Source organism: Erinaceus europaeus, chromosome 15 (assembly GCF_950295315.1).
Source record: "Erinaceus europaeus chromosome 15, mEriEur2.1, whole genome shotgun sequence".
Classification (NCBI taxonomy): Eukaryota; Metazoa; Chordata; class Mammalia; order Eulipotyphla; family Erinaceidae; genus Erinaceus; species Erinaceus europaeus.
Window position 1 is genome coordinate 15,852,125 of NC_080176.1, and position 17,945 is coordinate 15,870,069.

Genomic DNA, 17,945 nt, shown 5'->3' on the forward strand with positions numbered 1-17,945 from the left:
TCAACTTCTGCCTGAGAGTGAGATCATCCCATATTCATCCTTCTGTGACTTATTTCACTTAACATGAATTTTTTAAGGTCCATCCAAGATCGGAATTTAAAAAAAGAAAATTATTCTTGTGACCGAGGAGAAATTTGGCTCAGTAGATAAGGCATGATACCCAAATTCAATCTCTGGCATTGCATGTGCCAGAGTGATGATTTGATTCTCTATTCCTTGCCCTCCCTATATCAGTCAATCAACCAATTTTGGGGGTCAGGCGGTGGCACACCTGGTTAAGCACATGCATTACAATGCACAAGGACCCAGGTTGAAGCCCCTGGTCCCCATCTGCAGAGGGAAAGCTTCAGGAGTGTTGAAGCAGAGCTGCAGGGGTCTCTCTTCCTCTGTCTCTCCCTCTCCCCAATTAATTTCTCTCTGTCTCTAGCCAATAATAATAATAGTAATAAACAGTAAATCTTAATTTAGAATGACAGCATAATATTTATATAAATATTTTAACAATATTTTTTAATATTATTTTTTAATATTTTATTTATTTATTCCCCTTAGTTGCCCTTGTTGTTTGTCATTGTTATTATTGTTGTTGTCATTACTGTCATTGTTGTTGTATAGGACAGAGAGAAATGGAGAGAGGAGGGGAAGACAGAGAGGAGGAGAGAAAGACACCTGCAGACCTGCTTCACCGCTTGTGAATCAACTCCCCTGCAGGTGGGGAGCCGAAGGCTTGAACTGGGATCCTTATGCCGGTCCTTGTGCCACGTGCACCCAAGCCGCTGCGCTACTGCCCGACTCCCTTTAATGTTTATTTATTCTCTTTTGTTGCCCTTGTTTTATTGTTGTTGTTGTTATTGTTATTGATGTTGTTGGATAGGAGAGAAATGGAGAGAGGAGGGGAAGACTGAGGGGGAGAGAAAGACAAGACACCTGCAGACCTGCTTCACCGCCTGTGAAGCGACTCCCCTTCAGGTGGGGAGCCGGGGGCTCCAACTGGGATCCTTACGCAGGTCCTTGAACTTTGTACCACGTGCCCTTAACCCGCTGCGCTACCGACTCCCCCTATACAAAATATTTTTAGTACAGCAGGTAGATATTTCAAGTCTGCTTTCCCTATCTCTTTAGCCAACCTGCTCTGGCTCTTCATAGTGGTTTTGAGGTTCCCAAATGTTAACTTGAAGTCTTCTCGTCTCTCCTCCAGGTGAAGCTCCAAAGGAGACAAGAAACTTGTCTTTTCTTTTTCTTTTTTTTAATCAGAGCACTGCTCAGCTCTGGCTTATGGTGGTGCGGGGGACTGAACATGAGACTTTGGAGCGCCTCAGGCATGAGAGTCTATTTGCATAACCATTATGCTATCTACCCAAGGCTTGTCTCTTCTAGTCATCACTCTATCCCCATCCTTTCCCAGGGTCCTGGCACATAAGAACCCAGGGAATACTTGCTCCTTGACAGAATGGTAGTCAGCGGAGCTCTCCTAAAAAAGAAAAAGGACGTTCGCAACAGGCCACACCTTAGAGACCACGATGGCCACGCCCTCCCTCTCCCAGGACGGACTGGGCGGGGACCAAATCTGGACACGCCCCTTCTGCTGACGCAGGCACACGTGACGCGCCGTGGCGCGCGCTGTTTCCGGAAGTCACCGCCACGGGTTCCGTAGCTGCTGCCTTCGCTCCAGTCTCTGGCGCCGTGGAACTCTACGAGAGGAACATTCGAGGCGGGCTCAGGCGGGGTCGGGCCCCCCTCCCCGCGCTGCGCAATGGAGATAATCCGAAGCAGTGCGTGTCCACCGTGCCCCTCGGGGCTCCCTGAGACCACTCTCACCAGGCCTGTTAGGCCCAGACCTCCGCCCGTCAGCTTGGCGGGGCCTGGGTCTGAGGCAGTCCCGCAGGGGTCTTTCCCTGCCTCAGCCTGTTCGCCCCTGTGGCCTGGCTCCGGCCGCCCCGTGCGCCCTCTAAGGACCTTGACCCCTGTGGCCTGTCCATCCTCGGAACTTCTTGACCCTTTAATTAGGCGTCGCTCCCTTTGGACATTATCTCCCCCCCACCCCGCACCTCTCCCCCCACTCCGTGCAATCCTTCGGGTCTTGCCGGCCCCTAGGCCGAGGCCTCAGGAGCCCCGTGGCCCTCCTTCCCTCTCTCCTTAAGGAACCTCGTGCAAGAAATCCGTCTGCTGGTTCTAAGCTTCTTCTCGGTTTCTCCACAGATTTTAAGAGTAATCTCCACAAAGTGTACCAGGCCATAGAGGAGGCAGACTTCTTCGCCATCGATGGGGAGTTTTCAGGTACCCCTTGCTTGCCAGCTCCAGATGGGCTGCTCCTGCCCCCCCCCCCCCCAGGCCCTGCCCGCCAGGCTGCTGGCTGCGCCCCCTGTGTGAGAGGCTAGTGCTGGCCACTCCTCCCTGTCAAACGTTTTCAAAGCACCGAAGGGTGCTGTGTGTGGGTTTCTGATCGTTCAGTTCTGAGCCACTGAAGTAGACATTTTCCTCTGGTGTCAAGGTTTGCCCTAAACGCAGCAGAAAGTTTGAGGGTTAAGCTTTTGTGTGGTCAAATAGACTTAACTTGAAGTTGATCATTTAAAGTAAATACACATCTTATTGTCACACCATACCCACCATGTCCACAACTTTTTCATCTTCAGAAAGGGAAACTTGGCACTTACTGAGTAATACCCGGCCCCTGCCCTTCTCCACCTCCCTGTCCCCTTCCCTCAGGTGCTCATTAACTATTTGTGTGTCTACCTTTGACTACACTGGGCAACTCTTAGACTCATACAAAGCTGCACTCTTCACTTTAGGGAGACACTTTTGCAGATAAATGAGGATATTCCTTTAGCATTAATGGAAGTGCAAGTGTTCATTGTGTCTACCAACACTTACAGTTGCAACTTCATGCCTCAAAGCATGTGCTCTGTTAACTGAGTCACCGGCCCAGGTCCTGATTTTTATTTTATTAACTTTTTTTTTTCAAAGATTTTATTTATTTATTAATGAGAAAGATAGCAGGAGAGAGAGAGAAAGAACCAGACATCACTCTGGCACATGTGCTACCAGGGACCGAACTCAGGACCTCATGCTTGAAAGTCCAATGCTTTGCACCACCTCGCGGACCACTTTATTTTATTTACTTTAAAGAGTAGTGAGGGGAGGAGGAGAGAGGAAGAGAAAACCAGTGTATCACTCTGGCATATGTGATACTGGTGCTTGTACTCTGGACTTCGTGATTGAAAATTCAGCTGTATAACCAATGCACCACCTACTGACCCACAGCACCTGATTTTTAAAAATTGTTAGTGTCAGTATGAGTCGTTGATCCCCTTTGGTATAGATAGCCTTTTTTTGATTCCTTAGTTTGCATGTTTGAAAAACTTGTCAGTTCTTTTTAAAGCAATCTATGCGTATGATAAATACAATTCTTGGCTTTAATTCACATTTCTAGTTAGTGCCAGTCCCTGGGAAGATGAGAGTTTATAAGAGATAATTTTCTCTTGACCTTGAAAATATTTTTGCCATATAGATACCATTTCAGACTGTTGACCCAAACTAGTACTCTAACAATGTATTTCAGGACTCTTTGATTTCTGATTCTGTACCAATCCTTTTTAAAGCAGTAAAATTTATTCAGTCTTGGAGCATCATTCAAGCATTATTTATTTATCTATTTTTACCTGTACTCAGCTCTGGCATATGGTGGTATGGGGGATTGAACCTGTCACTTTGAAGCCTCAGGCTTGAAAGTCTCTTTGCAAAAGAATTATGCTATCTACTCCTGTCCTGGAGATGATTTTTGACACTAAAACACACTTTTTTTTTTTTTATTACATACTAGATTTAAAAATATAAATCTTATTAAAATGTTTATGAAACATTGTATACATAGGTACTGTCAAGGAGATTATTAAACCATTGCCATTTTGGAAATTTTTTAAAAAGATTTTAAAATATTTATTTATTTCCTTTTTGTTGCCCTTGTTTTTATTGTTGTAGTTATTATTGTTGTTGATGTCGTCGTTGTTGGATAGGACAGAGAGAAATGGAAAGAGGAGGGGAAGATAGAGGGGGAGAGAAAGATAGACACCTTCAGACTTGCTTCACCGCCTGTGAAGCGACTCTCCTGCAGGTAGGGGGGCCCAACCGGCATCCTCATGCCAGTCCTTGCACTTTGTTCCATGTGTGCTTAACCCTCTGCGCTACCACCCAACCCCCCATTTTGGAAATTTTTAACTGGACACACACACACATACACACACACACCATTTTATGTAGTGCTGGGGATTGGACCTACCAAGGGCCTCACACATGCAGGGCATGCTGTCTACTATTTACCTATCATCCCAATCCCTGGAAATTATTGTAAACATTAGAACTGCCCATTTTCCAACTGAAACATTCTTTACATTTGCTATTTTAGAGTTCACCATGATGACCAGGGAAAGTAAATGCTTGTTTAAGTAAGTAAGTATGAAGAACACTGTCATTAGTCTTCACTCTTGGTACAGGGAGACAACTATGAGGTAAAGCATAGGACTTGCAAGTCTCAGCCTTCATATTTTAACTCCTGACACTGCATATCTTCTCTCACTCATTCTTTCTTTTTCAGAAATGCTAGTATGATAGTAAAGATAGGTCATCAGGTAGTATGTGTGCTTTACCATGAACATTGCCCACGTTCAAACCCCAGCACCATATGGTTTCTGTCTCTATCTGAATGAAAAAGCAGCCTGGAACATTGAAATTGTATGTTCAAAACTCCAGCTACACAGACATATATACTCACTCTTTCTAGATCTTTATGAAATATCTTGATTCATAGGACTATGATTTACAGTGTGATTAAATTTTGATTGATTTTTTTATATCATCATTTATTAATAAGTTAAATACTTTTGAATCTAGGAATCAGTGATGGTCCTTCAGTCAGCGCATTAACAAATGGTTTTGATACTCCAGAAGAAAGGTACCAGAAGCTTAAAAAGGTAATTAGATGTGCTGGAAAATCTTTTTCCCTGGTGCTGGCATTCCCAGATGCCATTTCCTTATGTTGAGTTAGCAATAAGCAGAATCATTAAACTTAAGTGTTAATGTCTCAACCTTAGCTTATGAATTGATATTTAAAACAACAGCAGAAATAATTGTTTGCTTGAAAACATTTGGGGAAGGTTTAGTGTTTTCAGTGCTAACTTGCTTGATAGTGTAATATGGTTATTTGAATTATTTGGAAGTACATTTAATATACTGTGGCTGGTTAGTAGATATTTAATTGGAAACATGTTAAGAAATACCTATAGGGAGTCGGGCGGTAGTGCAGCGGGTTAAGCGCATGTGGTGCAAAGCCTAGGGACACGCGTAAGGATCCCAATTCAAGCCCCTGGCTCCCCACATGCAGGGAAGTCACTTCACAGGTGGTGAAGCAGGTCTGCAGGTGTCTTATCTTTCTCTCCCCTTCTCTGTCTTCCCCTCCTCTCTCCATTTCTCTGTCCTGTCCAACAACTACATCAATAACAACAACAATAATAACTGCAGCAACAAAAGGGGAAAAAGAAATACCTATAAATTGGGGACCAACAGGAGCATACTGGGTTAAGTGCACATAGTAAGAAGTGCAAGGACCCATGCAGGATCCCAGTTGGAGCCCTCAATTTCCCACCTGCAGGGGTGTTGCTAAGCAAGCAGTGAAACAGGTTTGCAGGTGTCTTTCTCCCTATCTTCCCCTTTCTTCTCATTTTCTCTTTATCCTATCTAAAAAAATTAAAATAAAAAAAAGAGGCTACAGGAACAGAGGATTCATAGTCAGGTACCAAGCCCCAGTAATAAACCTAGAGGCACAAGAAAAGATATGCCTATGAATTAATAATGCTTCAGACCCATAGTCTATATTGTATTCCATACAAGACCCATAATTTTTTGTTAAATTAATTAATTTATTTAAGAAAGACGTTAACAAAACCATAGGTTAGGAGAGGTACACAATTCCCACCACCCAATCTCCATATCCCATCCCCTCCCCTGATAGCTTTCCCATTTTTTATCCTTTTGGGAGTAAGGACCCAAGGTCATTGTGAGTTGCAGAAGGTGGAAGGTCTGGTTTCTGTAATTGCTTCCCTGCTTGACATGGGCGTTGACTGGTTGATTCCATACTCCAAGTCTGCCTCTCTCTTTCCCTATTAAGGTGAAGACCCATAATTTTTAATGTATTCCAATTAGAAATATTCTGCTAAAGTCAAGTCTTCAGAAGTCATGTGATTTGAGAAAACTATTGCTCACCTTGAAATGACACCCTTATTTGACAGATGTTTTATTTCCCTTTTCCAGCATTCCATGGACTTTTTGCTGTTTCAGTATGGCCTTTGCACTTTTAAATATGACCACACAGACTCAAAGTAGGTTTAAAAAAAAACAAAAACAAAAAAAAAACAAACACTGGGAATTATTTTGTTGTGGCATAATGTAACTCCCTAAATCTCTTATTTTCCCCCAGGTATATAACAAAATCATTTAACTTCTATGTTTTCCCGAAACCCTTCAGCAGATCCTCACCAGATGTCAAATTTGTTTGTCAGGTTAGTAGTGTAATTAAACTTTTTCTTTTGTGAACTGATGGTGAGACTATATTCTGATGAGGTATCAGTGTTCTCTTTTAGAAATTGGTTCTGTCATTCACTTTGGGCTTGAAGCAGATCATTTCCCCTCCTCAGCCTTCCATCTAAGGTTATAAGTTAATGACATTGCTACCTGACTCTCTCACCCATTACTTGAGGGTAAATTAAAGAATAAACTGCAAGACAGGCAGATGGATATCAACATGAGCTTTGTTGTTAGTAAACCTGAATTTAAGAACATGACTTCATAATGTAGCTCTATTTGGGATTTGTAGTGTTTTGTTCCAGATGAATCTAGAGACCAGGACCTGCAGGCTTCTCATCCACCCTGTTCTCCTTGTATCCAACTGCATGGCTAGAACTGTATTTGTTTGAAGAGCAGAGTATATATGTATCCTGTTCCAGAAGACGGACCAGAGTGGCTTGGGTCCTTTTCCTAAACTTAATATTTAGGAAGAGGAGTTAGAAAAAGAATGATTTCCTTTTAAGTTAGAGAGAGTTGAGTTTATTAGCCAAGAAAGCTACAGGAAAGCTCTCCCTTACACTACCACCTTTTAGATTTTGGTAGCTGATAATCTTGGAAATGGGTGAGGAAGATGTGAATAAATGTTTAGTGTATGCATATAAGAGAAAAGATGAGTCTTCATTTTTTTCTCCCTTATAATCTTATGCCATAGCTTCTCTCCCAGTGACATTATTTCATTAAAATCTTGCCATCCTTACTTCTCCTTCATCTAAGTGGAAATTCAGTTAAAAAAGCCTGGAGGGGAGGGGCGGGTGGTAGCACACCTGGTTGAACGCATATGTTGTAATGCACAAGGACCCGGGTTCAAGTCCTCAGTCCACATCTGCAGGGAGAAAGCTCTGTGAGTGGTGAAGCAGATCTGCAGGTGCCTCTCTGTCTGTCTATCACCCTCTTCCCTCTCAATTTCTGCCTGTCTCTATCCAATTAAAAAAAAAAAAACAAACTAAGAAAGCCTGGAGGATAGATTGCTATGTAACAGAGACATGCCAAATTCTTTTTTTTTTTTATTGTTGTACTTGTTATTGATGTCATTGTTGTTGGATAGGACAGAGAGAAATGGAGAGAGGAGGGGAAGACAGAGGGGGGAGAGAAAGATAGACACTGGCAGACCTGCTTCACTGCCTGTGAAGTGATTCCCCTGCAAATGGGGAGCCGGGGACTTGAACCGGGATCCTTATGCTGGTCCTTGTGCTTTGAGCCACCTGCACTTAACCTGTTGCGCTACCGCCCAACTCTCCCAAATTCCTTCTATAATAAGGCAAGATAGGTGACTGGGCGGTGGCACAGTGGGTTAAACGCATTTGGTGCGAAGCTCAAGGACTGGCTCCCCACCTGCAGGAGAGTCACTCACAGGCGGTGAAGCAGGTCTGCCGGTGTCTATCTTTCTCTCCCCCCTCTGTCTTCCCCTCCTCTTTCCATTTCTTTCTGTCCTGTCCAGCAACAATGACAGCAATAACAACAACAACAAAAGGGAAAAAAATAGCCTCTAGGAGCAGTGGATCCATGGTGCAGGCACCAACCCCTAGCAATAACCCTGGAGGCAAAAAATAAAATAAAAATAACGACAGGATATAAAGAAGTAGAATGGAGTAATATTATTATTATTCATTTTAAAAAAAATTTCTTTAGGGGTGCCAGGTGGTAGAGCACCTAGTTGAGCACACATATTACAGTGCCCAAGGATCCAGGTTTGAGCCCCCGGTCTCCACTTGCAGGGGTAAAGTTTCATGAGTGGTGAAGCAGTGCTGCAGGTTGTCTCTCTCTCTCCCTCTCTAGCAGCCCCTCTCCTTTCAATTTCTGACTGTCTCTATCCATTAAATAAAGATAATAAAATAAATAAAACTTCAAAAAAAAGAAAAATTTATTTATTGGGGATTAATGTTTTGTAGTTGACGGTAAATACAATAGTTTGTACATGCATAATATTTTCCAGTTTTCTACATAACAGTATAACCCCTACCAGATCCGCTGCCATCATGTTCCAGGACCACCCCCCCCCCCAATCTTTTACTTTGGTGCAATACACCAACTAGAATGGAGTATTAATATGACTGAAGGTATACTAATCTGTTTATTTAAATAAATAAGCCAGAATTGGTGTTTCTTTTGCTCAGCAATAGGTTAACAGCTCTTTACCAGTCACTGTAGTATAGGGTACTTAAGTAGTATTTGTCTGTTTGAACTTAAAGAAAAGTAGCCTCAGTCTGGGAATTTGTGAGGAATTGATTTTTCTTTTCTTTTATGTGGTGCCAAAGAAAGTACTGAGAGCCATACACATGTATGATACTGCTGAGTGGTCCCTTCCACTCATTTTTAAAAAAAAAGTTTTTATTTTATTTATTTTTCTAATTTTTTTCTTTTTTTTTAAATATTTATTTTATTTATTTATTCCCTTTTGTTGCCCTTGTTGTTTTATTGTTGTAGTTATTATTGTTGTTGTCGTTGTTGGATAGGACAGAGAGAAATGGAGAGAGGAGGGGAAGACAGAGAGGAGGAGAGAAAGATAGACACCTGCAGACCTGCTTCACCGCCTGTGAAGCGACTCCCCTGCAGGTGGGGAGCCGGGGTTCAAACCGGGATCCTTATGCCGGTCCTTGTGCTTTGCACCACCTGCGCTTAACCCACTGCGCTACAGCCCGACTCCCTATTTTTCTAATTTTTTAAATTGTCTTTATTTGTTGGGTAGAGACAGCCAGAAACTGAGAAGGTAGGGGAAGATAAGAGAGGAAGAGAGAAAGACATCTGCAGACCTGCTTCACTGCTTGTGAAGTGAGGCAGGAACAGCCATCCTTGCACCAGTCCTTAAGCAAATTTACATCTGTATTTTGGCTTCCTCCAACTTAAAAAAATTTTAGAACATATTTATTTAGTAATGAGAGCGTGAACCAGAACATAACTTTGGCATATGTGATGCCAGCTATCAAACTCAGTCTCAACCATGAAAAACCAACATCTATCCACTGTCCAAATTTCCATGCTGTTAAATGTTTGTTTGAAACAAGATCAGAAAAGAAAACACAAGTAGAACCTGAAATGGAATTGGCGTATTGCACCAAAGTAAAAGACTCTGGGGTGGGTGGGTGGGGAGAATACAGGTCCATGAAGGATGATAAATGACATAGTGGGGGTTGTATTGTTAAATGGGAAACTGGGGAATGTTATGCATGTACAAACTATTGTATTTACTGTTGAATGTAAAACATTAATTCCCCAATAAAGAAATAAATTAAAAAAAAATGTTTGTTTGATAAATCTTATGGTGTTTCCCCCACCAACAAATATTTACTTAGAGAACCAGGGCATCACTCTGACACATGTGATGCCAGGGCTTGAACTTAGGACCTCATGCTTGAGAGTCCAACCCCCCATCCAGTATGTCACTCCCCTCACCCCCAGCTGCTAATCAGTCTCGTTACTGGGAATTTTACTTTTATCATCTTGCATGTAAAGAACATATAGTTATGATTTTGAATTTTCAGAATCTAAGGTGGTTGCTGATGTCTAGAATTTGCCTCATGAACTACCCGAGACTTGAACCTGCAATGAGATAAAATGAATGCATTTAAAAATATCTCATGCTGGAGGGGCCGGGTGGTGGCACACCTGGTTGAGCACACATGTTACAGTGTGCAAGGACCTAGGTTCGAGCCCCCAGTCCCCACCTGCAGGGGGAAAGCTTTGCAAGTGGTGAAGCAATGTTGCAGGTGTCTCTCTGTCTTCACCTTCTCTATCCCTCCCTTCCCTCTCGATTTCCGACTGTCTCTAATAAATAAATAAAAAATTTAAAAAAATTAAAAAAAAAATCTCATGCTAGATGGTTTCACCCATACATCGAGTATAGAGAATTCAAACACAAGAGCTTATTTAAAAAAATAAAGGGGGGGGGTCAGGCGGTAGCTCAGCGGGTTAAGCACACATGGCGCAAAGCGCAAGGACTGGTGTAAGGATCCTGGTTTGAGCCCCCGGCTCCCCACCTGCAGGGGAGTCGCTTCATAGGTGGTGAAGCAGGTCTGCAGGTGTCTATCTTTCCCCCTCTCTGTCTTCCCCTTCTCTCTCCATTTCTCTCTGTCCTATCCAACAACAATGACATCAATAGCAACAATAATAATAACAATGATAAAAAAACCCAAAACAATCAGGGTAACAAAAGGGAAAAAAATGGCCTCCAGGAGCAGTGGATTCGTGGTGCAGGCACTGAGCCCCAGCAATAACCCTGGAGGTAAAAAAAAAAAAAAAAAAAGGCAGCCCAAATTATATATCTCACTTAGAGACTGAGGAGAGAACATAATAGTTATGCAAAAATACTTTATTTACAATTTTTTAAAAAAATATTTTATTTATTTTGAGTAGAGACAGAAATTGACAGGGAAGGGAGAGGAGGAGAGGAAAACAGAGAGGGACTGCAGCACTATTTTATAGCTGTGAAGCTTCCCCCCTGCAGCTGGGTCCTTGTGTACTATAATGTGTGCATTCAACTAGGTGGGTCACCACCTGACCATTGCAAAAGACTTTCATGCCTTGAGACTCTTTACGTCCCAGATTCAATCTCCACTGCCACCATAAGCCACAGCTGAGCAGTGCTCTGGTGTCTGTCCTCATTGCCCTTCCTCTCCCCCTCCTTCCCGTTTCTCTCTTTTATTAACATAAATATTTAAAAAAACATATGGCACTTGGATAGTGTGCTGCTTTGTCATATGCTGGACACAATTTCAAGCCTGACCCCTACTACGTTGGAGGAAATGTAAGTGCTGTGGTTTCTTTCTCTTTTTCTGACTCTTCTTTTTCTCTATCCAAAAAGGTTATCCTAGAACAGTGAAACCTGATAATGACCAAAAAAAAGAGAAAAGGTTTTTTTATTTCAATCTCTTAGTTATGTAATTAGTTTTCTGCCAGTTGGGAGGATGTCTGCTCACTGTGAGGAATTTTCTTAAGTATGTGAAACAAAGAATATTTGTTTTATATGCTGCAAAGGAGAAGAACCCAGATAGTTGAGGTAAATAAGTGGATTATTTGGCGGCCGTGGGGAGTGGAAATCCTTTTGTCTTCTGACCTGTGGAATGTTGTTTGATGCCTGGGTGTTTGTTGTTGCCTTTGCCTGAGTTACTTGTCTGCTTTACTTCCACATACTTGTCACTGAAAATCACCAGAATGTTTACTTTTATTTCAGAGCTCAAGCATTGACTTTCTGGCAAGCCAAGGATTTGACTTTAATAAAGTTTTTCGCAATGGTAAGATTATATGTAATTTATTTTTTGAGTTTGTAGATGTGGATTTGGTTAAGAATGATTTTTTTTCTGTGCTTGTTATCTGAGACAGAGACTCAGAGTTCTAGTATACCTTGTGCAGTATTAAAGATTTACAGGGGAGCTGGGCGGTAGCGCAGGTGGTACAAAGCGCAAGGACCTGCGTAAGGATCCTAGTTCGAGCCCCTGGCCCCCCTCCTGCAGGGGAGTCGCTTTACAGGCGGTGAAGCAGGTCTGCAGGTGTCTATCTTTCTCTCCCCCTCTCTGTCTTCCCCTCCTCTCTTCATTTCTCTCTGTCCTATCCAACAATGACAACAACAATAAAAAAATAAAAAAAAACAAGGGTAAAAAAAGGGAAAATAAATAAATAAAGTATAAAAGAAAATCTTTAGAAAATAGTGTTTTTAAAAAAAGATTTACAGGGCTGGGGAGACAATACTGCAAAAGATTCTCATGCTTGAGGCTCTAAGGTCCCAGGTTTAGTCCCTAGCACCACGATCAGCCAGAGCTAAGCAGTGCTCTGGTCTCTCTCTGCATGCATTCCCCCCCATCTTTCCCTTTCTCTCTCTCTCTCTCTCTCTCTCTCTCTCTCTCTCTCTCTATATATATATATATATATATATATATATATATATATATATACACACACACACACATTCTCTCATTAAAATAAATAATTTTTAAAAAATTTCTTTATTGGGGAATTAATGTTTGACATTCAACAGTAAATACAATAGTTTGTACATGCATAACATTTTTTCTACTTTATTTGATAGGATAGAGAGATAGAGGGAAATTGAGAGGGGAGGGAGAGTAAGAGAGGGAGAGACAAAGACACGTGCAGACGTGCTTTGCTGCTTATGAAGCATTTCCCCTGCAGATGGGGGAGCAGGATTCTTCTGCATGGTATTATGTACACTGAACCAGGTGGGCTGCCACCTGGCTCCTACAAATCTTTTTATTGTACTTTTCCTTTTTTTTTCCCAGACTACTATTCAGCTCTGGCTGATGGTGTGAGGGATAGAATTTGTGACTTTGGAGCTTCAGTCATGAGAGTCTCTTAGCACAACCATTATGCTATCTCCCCTGCCCTCACCAGAACACTTTCTTTTTTTAAAAATTTTTAAAAATATGTATTTATTTATTTCCCTTTTGTTGCCTTTGTTGTTTATCATTGTTGTTGTTATTGCTGTCATTGTTGGATAGGACAGAGAGAAGTGGAGAGAGGAGGGGAAGACAGAGAGGAGGAGAGAAAGACAGACACCTGCAGACCGGCTTCGCTGCTTTCGAAGCGACCTCCTGCAGGTGGGGAGCCGGGGGCTTGAACCGGGATCCTTATACTGGCCATTGCGCTTTGCGCCATGTGTTCTTAACCCGCTGCACTGCCGCCCGACTCCCGCCAGTTTGCTTCTTTGAGACAACTTGGATTTCCTTTTCTGCAGGAGCTGTGGTTCTTTTTGAGGCAGTATCCTCCAGCTCTCCCATCCCTCTTTTCTGCTGATCTCATGGACATGGCATTGACCACAACAGCTTTAGCTTTGTGTCTTTCTTTTCACTCCCACCATTTTCTTTTTTGTCCTGTTTTGATAGAGATAGAGAAAGAAGAGAGGCACAACACGGAAGCTTCCTTTAGTACACATCATCACACCCAGTTTCACATTTCACTTTGAGATCATGAACTCTTGTCCAGCTTAGTTACTTACTCCTGTTAGCAGTACATCAGTCTCTTGTCCTAGTGGACCAAAGTCAAAGATTGGGTGGGGGGAGGGCTCAGGTCTTGGAACATGATGGCAGAGGAGGACCTAGGGGGGGTTGAATTGTTATGTGGAAAATTGGGAAATGTTATACATGTACAAACTTGTACTTTACTGTTGGCTGTAAACTATTAATTCCCCAATTAAAAAAAAAATCTGGGAGTCTGGTGGTAGCACAGCGGGTTAAGTGCACATGGCGCAAAGCACAAGGACCGGTATAAGGATCCATGTTTGAGCCCCCGGCTCCCCACCTGCAGAGGAGTCACTTCATAGGCGGTGAAGCAGGTCTGCAGGTGTCTATCTTTCTCTCCCCCTCTCTGTCTTCCCCTCCTCTCTCCATTTCTCTCTGTCCTATCCAGTAACGACGACATCATCATCAATAACAATAATAACTACAACAACAATGAAAAACAACAAGGGCAACAAAAAGGGAAAATAAAAAAAAAAAATCTCCAGTCCTTTTTCTGTGTCAGTTATCTTACTTGCTCCTGTCCTCTTTACTCCTTATCCACATGGTTCATCAGTATCCTTTCTTCTCTTGCATCACTGTCTCTCTCCCTTGCCCTTCCTTACCGATGTCTTCTCTTTGGTGGATTCACTATCTTTTGTTTCTGAGCATCTTAATATTGTTTGAAAAGCCATGATTCACCAAAGCTATTTTTTAAGTATTTATTTATTTATTCCCTTTTGTTGCCCTTGTTGTTTTATTGTTGTAGTCATTATTGTTGTTTTTGTTGTTGGATAGGACAGAGAGAAATGGAGAGAGGAGGGAAAAATAGAGGGGGAGAGAAAGATAAACACCTGCAGACCTGCTTCACTTGTGAAGTGACTCCCCTACAGGTGGGGAGCTGGGGGTTTGAACTGGGATCCTTGCACAGATCCTTGTGCTTTGCGCCATCTGCGCTTAACCTGCTGTGCTACCACCCAACTCCCCACCAGAGCTATTTTGTCACTTTAAGTTCATGGTCAGATTTCTAGGAAACAGCCTGTCGTGTTTATTTATTATGACAAAAACCTGAGTGCTGTTCAACTGGAGTTTCTGTGGTGCTGGGGATTGAACCTGGAGCTCATGTATGCAAGTCCTGTGCTTCTCTACTGGGATCTCTCTGTCTCTGTCTCTCTCTCTCTATATATATATATGTATATATTTCATTTATTATTGGATAGAGACAGAGCAATTGAAAGGGGAGGGGTAGATAGATACCTGCAGCTCTGCTTTACCACTTGTGAAATTTTCCCCCTGCAGGTGGGGCTCGAACCTGGGTCCTTATGCACTGTAATGTCAGTGTTTAACCAGGTGTGTCACCACCTGGCCCCTCCACTGTTATATCTCCATGGCTCTAATTTGAACTTATTTAATGCTTTCTCAAGCACATCCAAATGTATCCATTTATTTTTAAAGCTTATTATTTATTTGTGTTACCTATGAAAGCATTACAAGTGAGACAGAAAGAGGGTGAGAGACAAATCAGAGTACCACTCAGATGCATGTGCTGCTGGAGATTGAACTAGGAACCTGAGGCACACAAGTCCAGTGCTCTGCCAGTTGTGTTGCTTCGCCAGGCACACATTTATTTTTAGCAGGAATGTGACAGGTGGCCAGGGAAATAAAGCAGCAATAGAATTCTTGCTTTGCAAGCCTGAGGCTCCAGGTTAGGTCCTTGGTACCATTTATGGCCAGAACAGTTCTCTGGTCTTGATCTTTCTCTTTTTCATTAGTTAAAATTTTTTTTTTAATATTTGCTTATTCCCTTTTGTTACCCTTGTTGTTTTATTGCTATAGTTATTATTGTTGTTATTGATGTAGTTGTTGTTGGATATGACAGAGAAATGGAGAGAGGAGGGGAAGACAGAGAGAGGGTGAGAAAGATAGACACCTGCAGACCTGCTTCACTGCCTGTGAAGCGACTCCCCTGCAGGTGGGGAGCCGGGGGCTTGAACCGGGATCCTCATTCCAGTCCTTGTGCTTTGTGCCACATGTGGTTAACCTGCTGTGCTATCGCCTGACTCCCCATTAGTTAAATCTTTAAAACAACAGGAAGCAAATGATGTAATTCTTTTGCTTAAAATCTAGTGATACCCTATTGCTTTCTGAATACAGTGACGTCCTGTTATATAGATGATTCATCCTCTTGCCAGCCTAACATCATTTCTGACTACACCTGCTTCTTTGCTGTTTTTGAACAATCCAAGCCATTTCTATTCTGTAGGCATACACATCCTCCTTCCTGAAATACTGTTCCTCTAGATTTTTGCATGTCTGAATCATTCTCGTCTTTTGGGTCTTCCCTCACAGTGATCTATGCCCATCCTGTCTGAATTCCTTCCCTTTGTTACAGAGTAGGATGCATCACTTTGTTCACTGCTAGATCCATAGTGTTTGGTGTGTTGGTGACTAGATGGTCTAAGTGCCAAATACGTGTTGTTGAAATAAAAATGGATGAAGCAAATGAATGACAGACACAGTTTCAAGTCATTTGCTTTCTCTGTTGGTTTTTTGAGATACAGTTCGTTATGGCAAGTCCTGAATATTAAAAAAAATTTTTTTTCAGAACTTATTTATTTATTTATTCATGATAAAGATAGGAGGAGAGAAAAAACCAGCCATCACTCTGGTACATGTGCTGCCAGGGATCGGACTTGGGACCTCATGGTTGAGAATCCAATGCCTTATGCATTGTGACACCTCCTGGACCACATGTCTTGAATATTTTAAGGTCATTGTTTTGTTAAAAAAGTTTTGCTACACAGTTACTTGTGCTAATACATTCTTTTTGACATTATCTTTAGGAATTCCATATTTAAATCAGGAAGAAGAAAGACAGCTAAGAGAGCAATATGATGAAAAACGTTTACAATCCAATGGTTCAGGATCTCTCTCATATGTTTCTCCCAACACTTCAAAATGTCCTGTGACCATTCCTGGAGATCAGAAGAAGTTTATTGACCAAGTGGTGTAAGTTCCTGTACTGAAACCAGATGTGCATTGAGTAATGCCAGGTCTGGTATTGAATTTATCTCTCAAGCTTTTGCTTCACACACAGGTCACACAAAAGTGTGAGTGGCAGAATTCAGCTTGGACTGTCTATGTGTATAGCAGTAGAAAATTGAAAGTAGATTTCTGTGTATGGGGCTAGACATGTCATTGGGAAAGAGATGACCTCAGCAAGTGGGTAACACTTTGTATGAACCTGAGAGCCTCTGCAGCTTCCCTGAAGGGAGAGGACTTAAACAGGCTCATCCAGATATTTGTAACATATTTGTATGTTTTATTTTTTACAGTGGTGTTTCTGACAAGCCATTATACCATTGTAGGAGTGAATGGTTTGCTTAATCATTAGTATAACTGCTTTACTAGTAAAGTATAAATAAATAAATAAATAAATAAATAAATAAATCACTTGTATTATAAATTCCTGAGACGTTGTCATTAATTAGCAACAAAAACAACAACAAACTGTGCCAAAATAGGGACCAGGAGATAGCCCATGTGTGCATGTTTGTTTATTTACTTCTGATCTTTCTCAGGGCTTTGCCACTCTGGTTTTTGATTTTTCTAAGTAGGTGAGATGGGGGTGGGGGGTTGGCGGGGTGCATTTCAGCACTGTGCTCCATAATACTCCTTTGTAGTGTACTGGGAATTTGAATCAGGCTCTCTCATAATGAAACAGCTACCATGTCAGGTGAACTGTCTTGCTAGCCTAGAGTCTGTGTCTCTTACTATTTATGAAGCCCTGGGTTTAAGCCCCATCATCACATATGTGCATTATGGATGGCACCAGGGGAAGCTGGTTCTATGGTATTGGCCTCTCTACTTCCTCTGTCTTTCACTTCTCCTAAAATTATTTTTGGCTGGAAACGATGCTCAGCTATGGTACCATGCATATGTATAACCCTGAGATCATTCCTTCATGCTGGGAGGGGGGAGATAGGTTAAAATAAAGTAGTTTTCATTAGGCCATTTTGACTAAGAAGATAAAACTTGTCTTGGTAAAATTATACAGTCCTGGCTGTTCTTATGTGTAGATTACTTTTGAGTTTGATGACTTTTCCTTAAGAGTTATTGATGATCTTGTCTTTATTCTAATTCCTCAGAGAGAAAATAGAAGATTTATTACAAAGTGAAGAAAACAAGAATTTGGATTTAGAACCATGTACTGGGTTAGTCACCCTGAACAATTTTACATACTCTTTTTTTTTCAAACACCTTCTTAAGTATTTTTTTTATTATATGTATGTTTCCAAGGTTTGAGCACTAACTTTACTATTAACACAGTACTATGCTGGTCATTTTAAGAAGTTGAATGATTACGTTGTCATATCTTGGAAGGGA

At 41.7% G+C, this 17,945-nt stretch overlaps 1 protein-coding gene across 4 annotated transcripts in view; it reads left to right on the plus strand.

The window, feature by feature from the left end:
* Positions 1 to 1,604: 1,604 nt before the first annotated feature.
* PARN (poly(A)-specific ribonuclease) overlaps positions 1,605 to 17,945 on the plus strand; it is a 183,589-nt gene continuing 167,248 nt past the window's right edge. Inside the window, exons 1-9 of one of the 4 annotated variants that reach the window (XM_060172943.1) lie at positions 1,625 to 1,772; positions 2,200 to 2,277; positions 4,403 to 4,446; positions 4,888 to 4,967; positions 6,304 to 6,371; positions 6,470 to 6,551; positions 11,783 to 11,843; positions 16,403 to 16,568; positions 17,708 to 17,773. In XM_060172943.1, coding sequence (XP_060028926.1) covers positions 6,310 to 6,371; positions 6,470 to 6,551; positions 11,783 to 11,843; positions 16,403 to 16,568; positions 17,708 to 17,773 — 437 coding nt within the window. In that variant the 5' untranslated portion in view covers positions 1,625 to 1,772; positions 2,200 to 2,277; positions 4,403 to 4,446; positions 4,888 to 4,967; positions 6,304 to 6,309. Of the gene's footprint in view, positions 1,773 to 2,199; positions 2,278 to 4,402; positions 4,447 to 4,887; positions 4,968 to 6,303; positions 6,372 to 6,469; positions 6,552 to 11,782; positions 11,844 to 16,402; positions 16,569 to 17,707; positions 17,774 to 17,945 lie in introns of all 4 variants that reach the window. The other 3 variants (XM_060172942.1, XM_060172944.1, XM_016191044.2) reach the window with 3 other exon arrangements.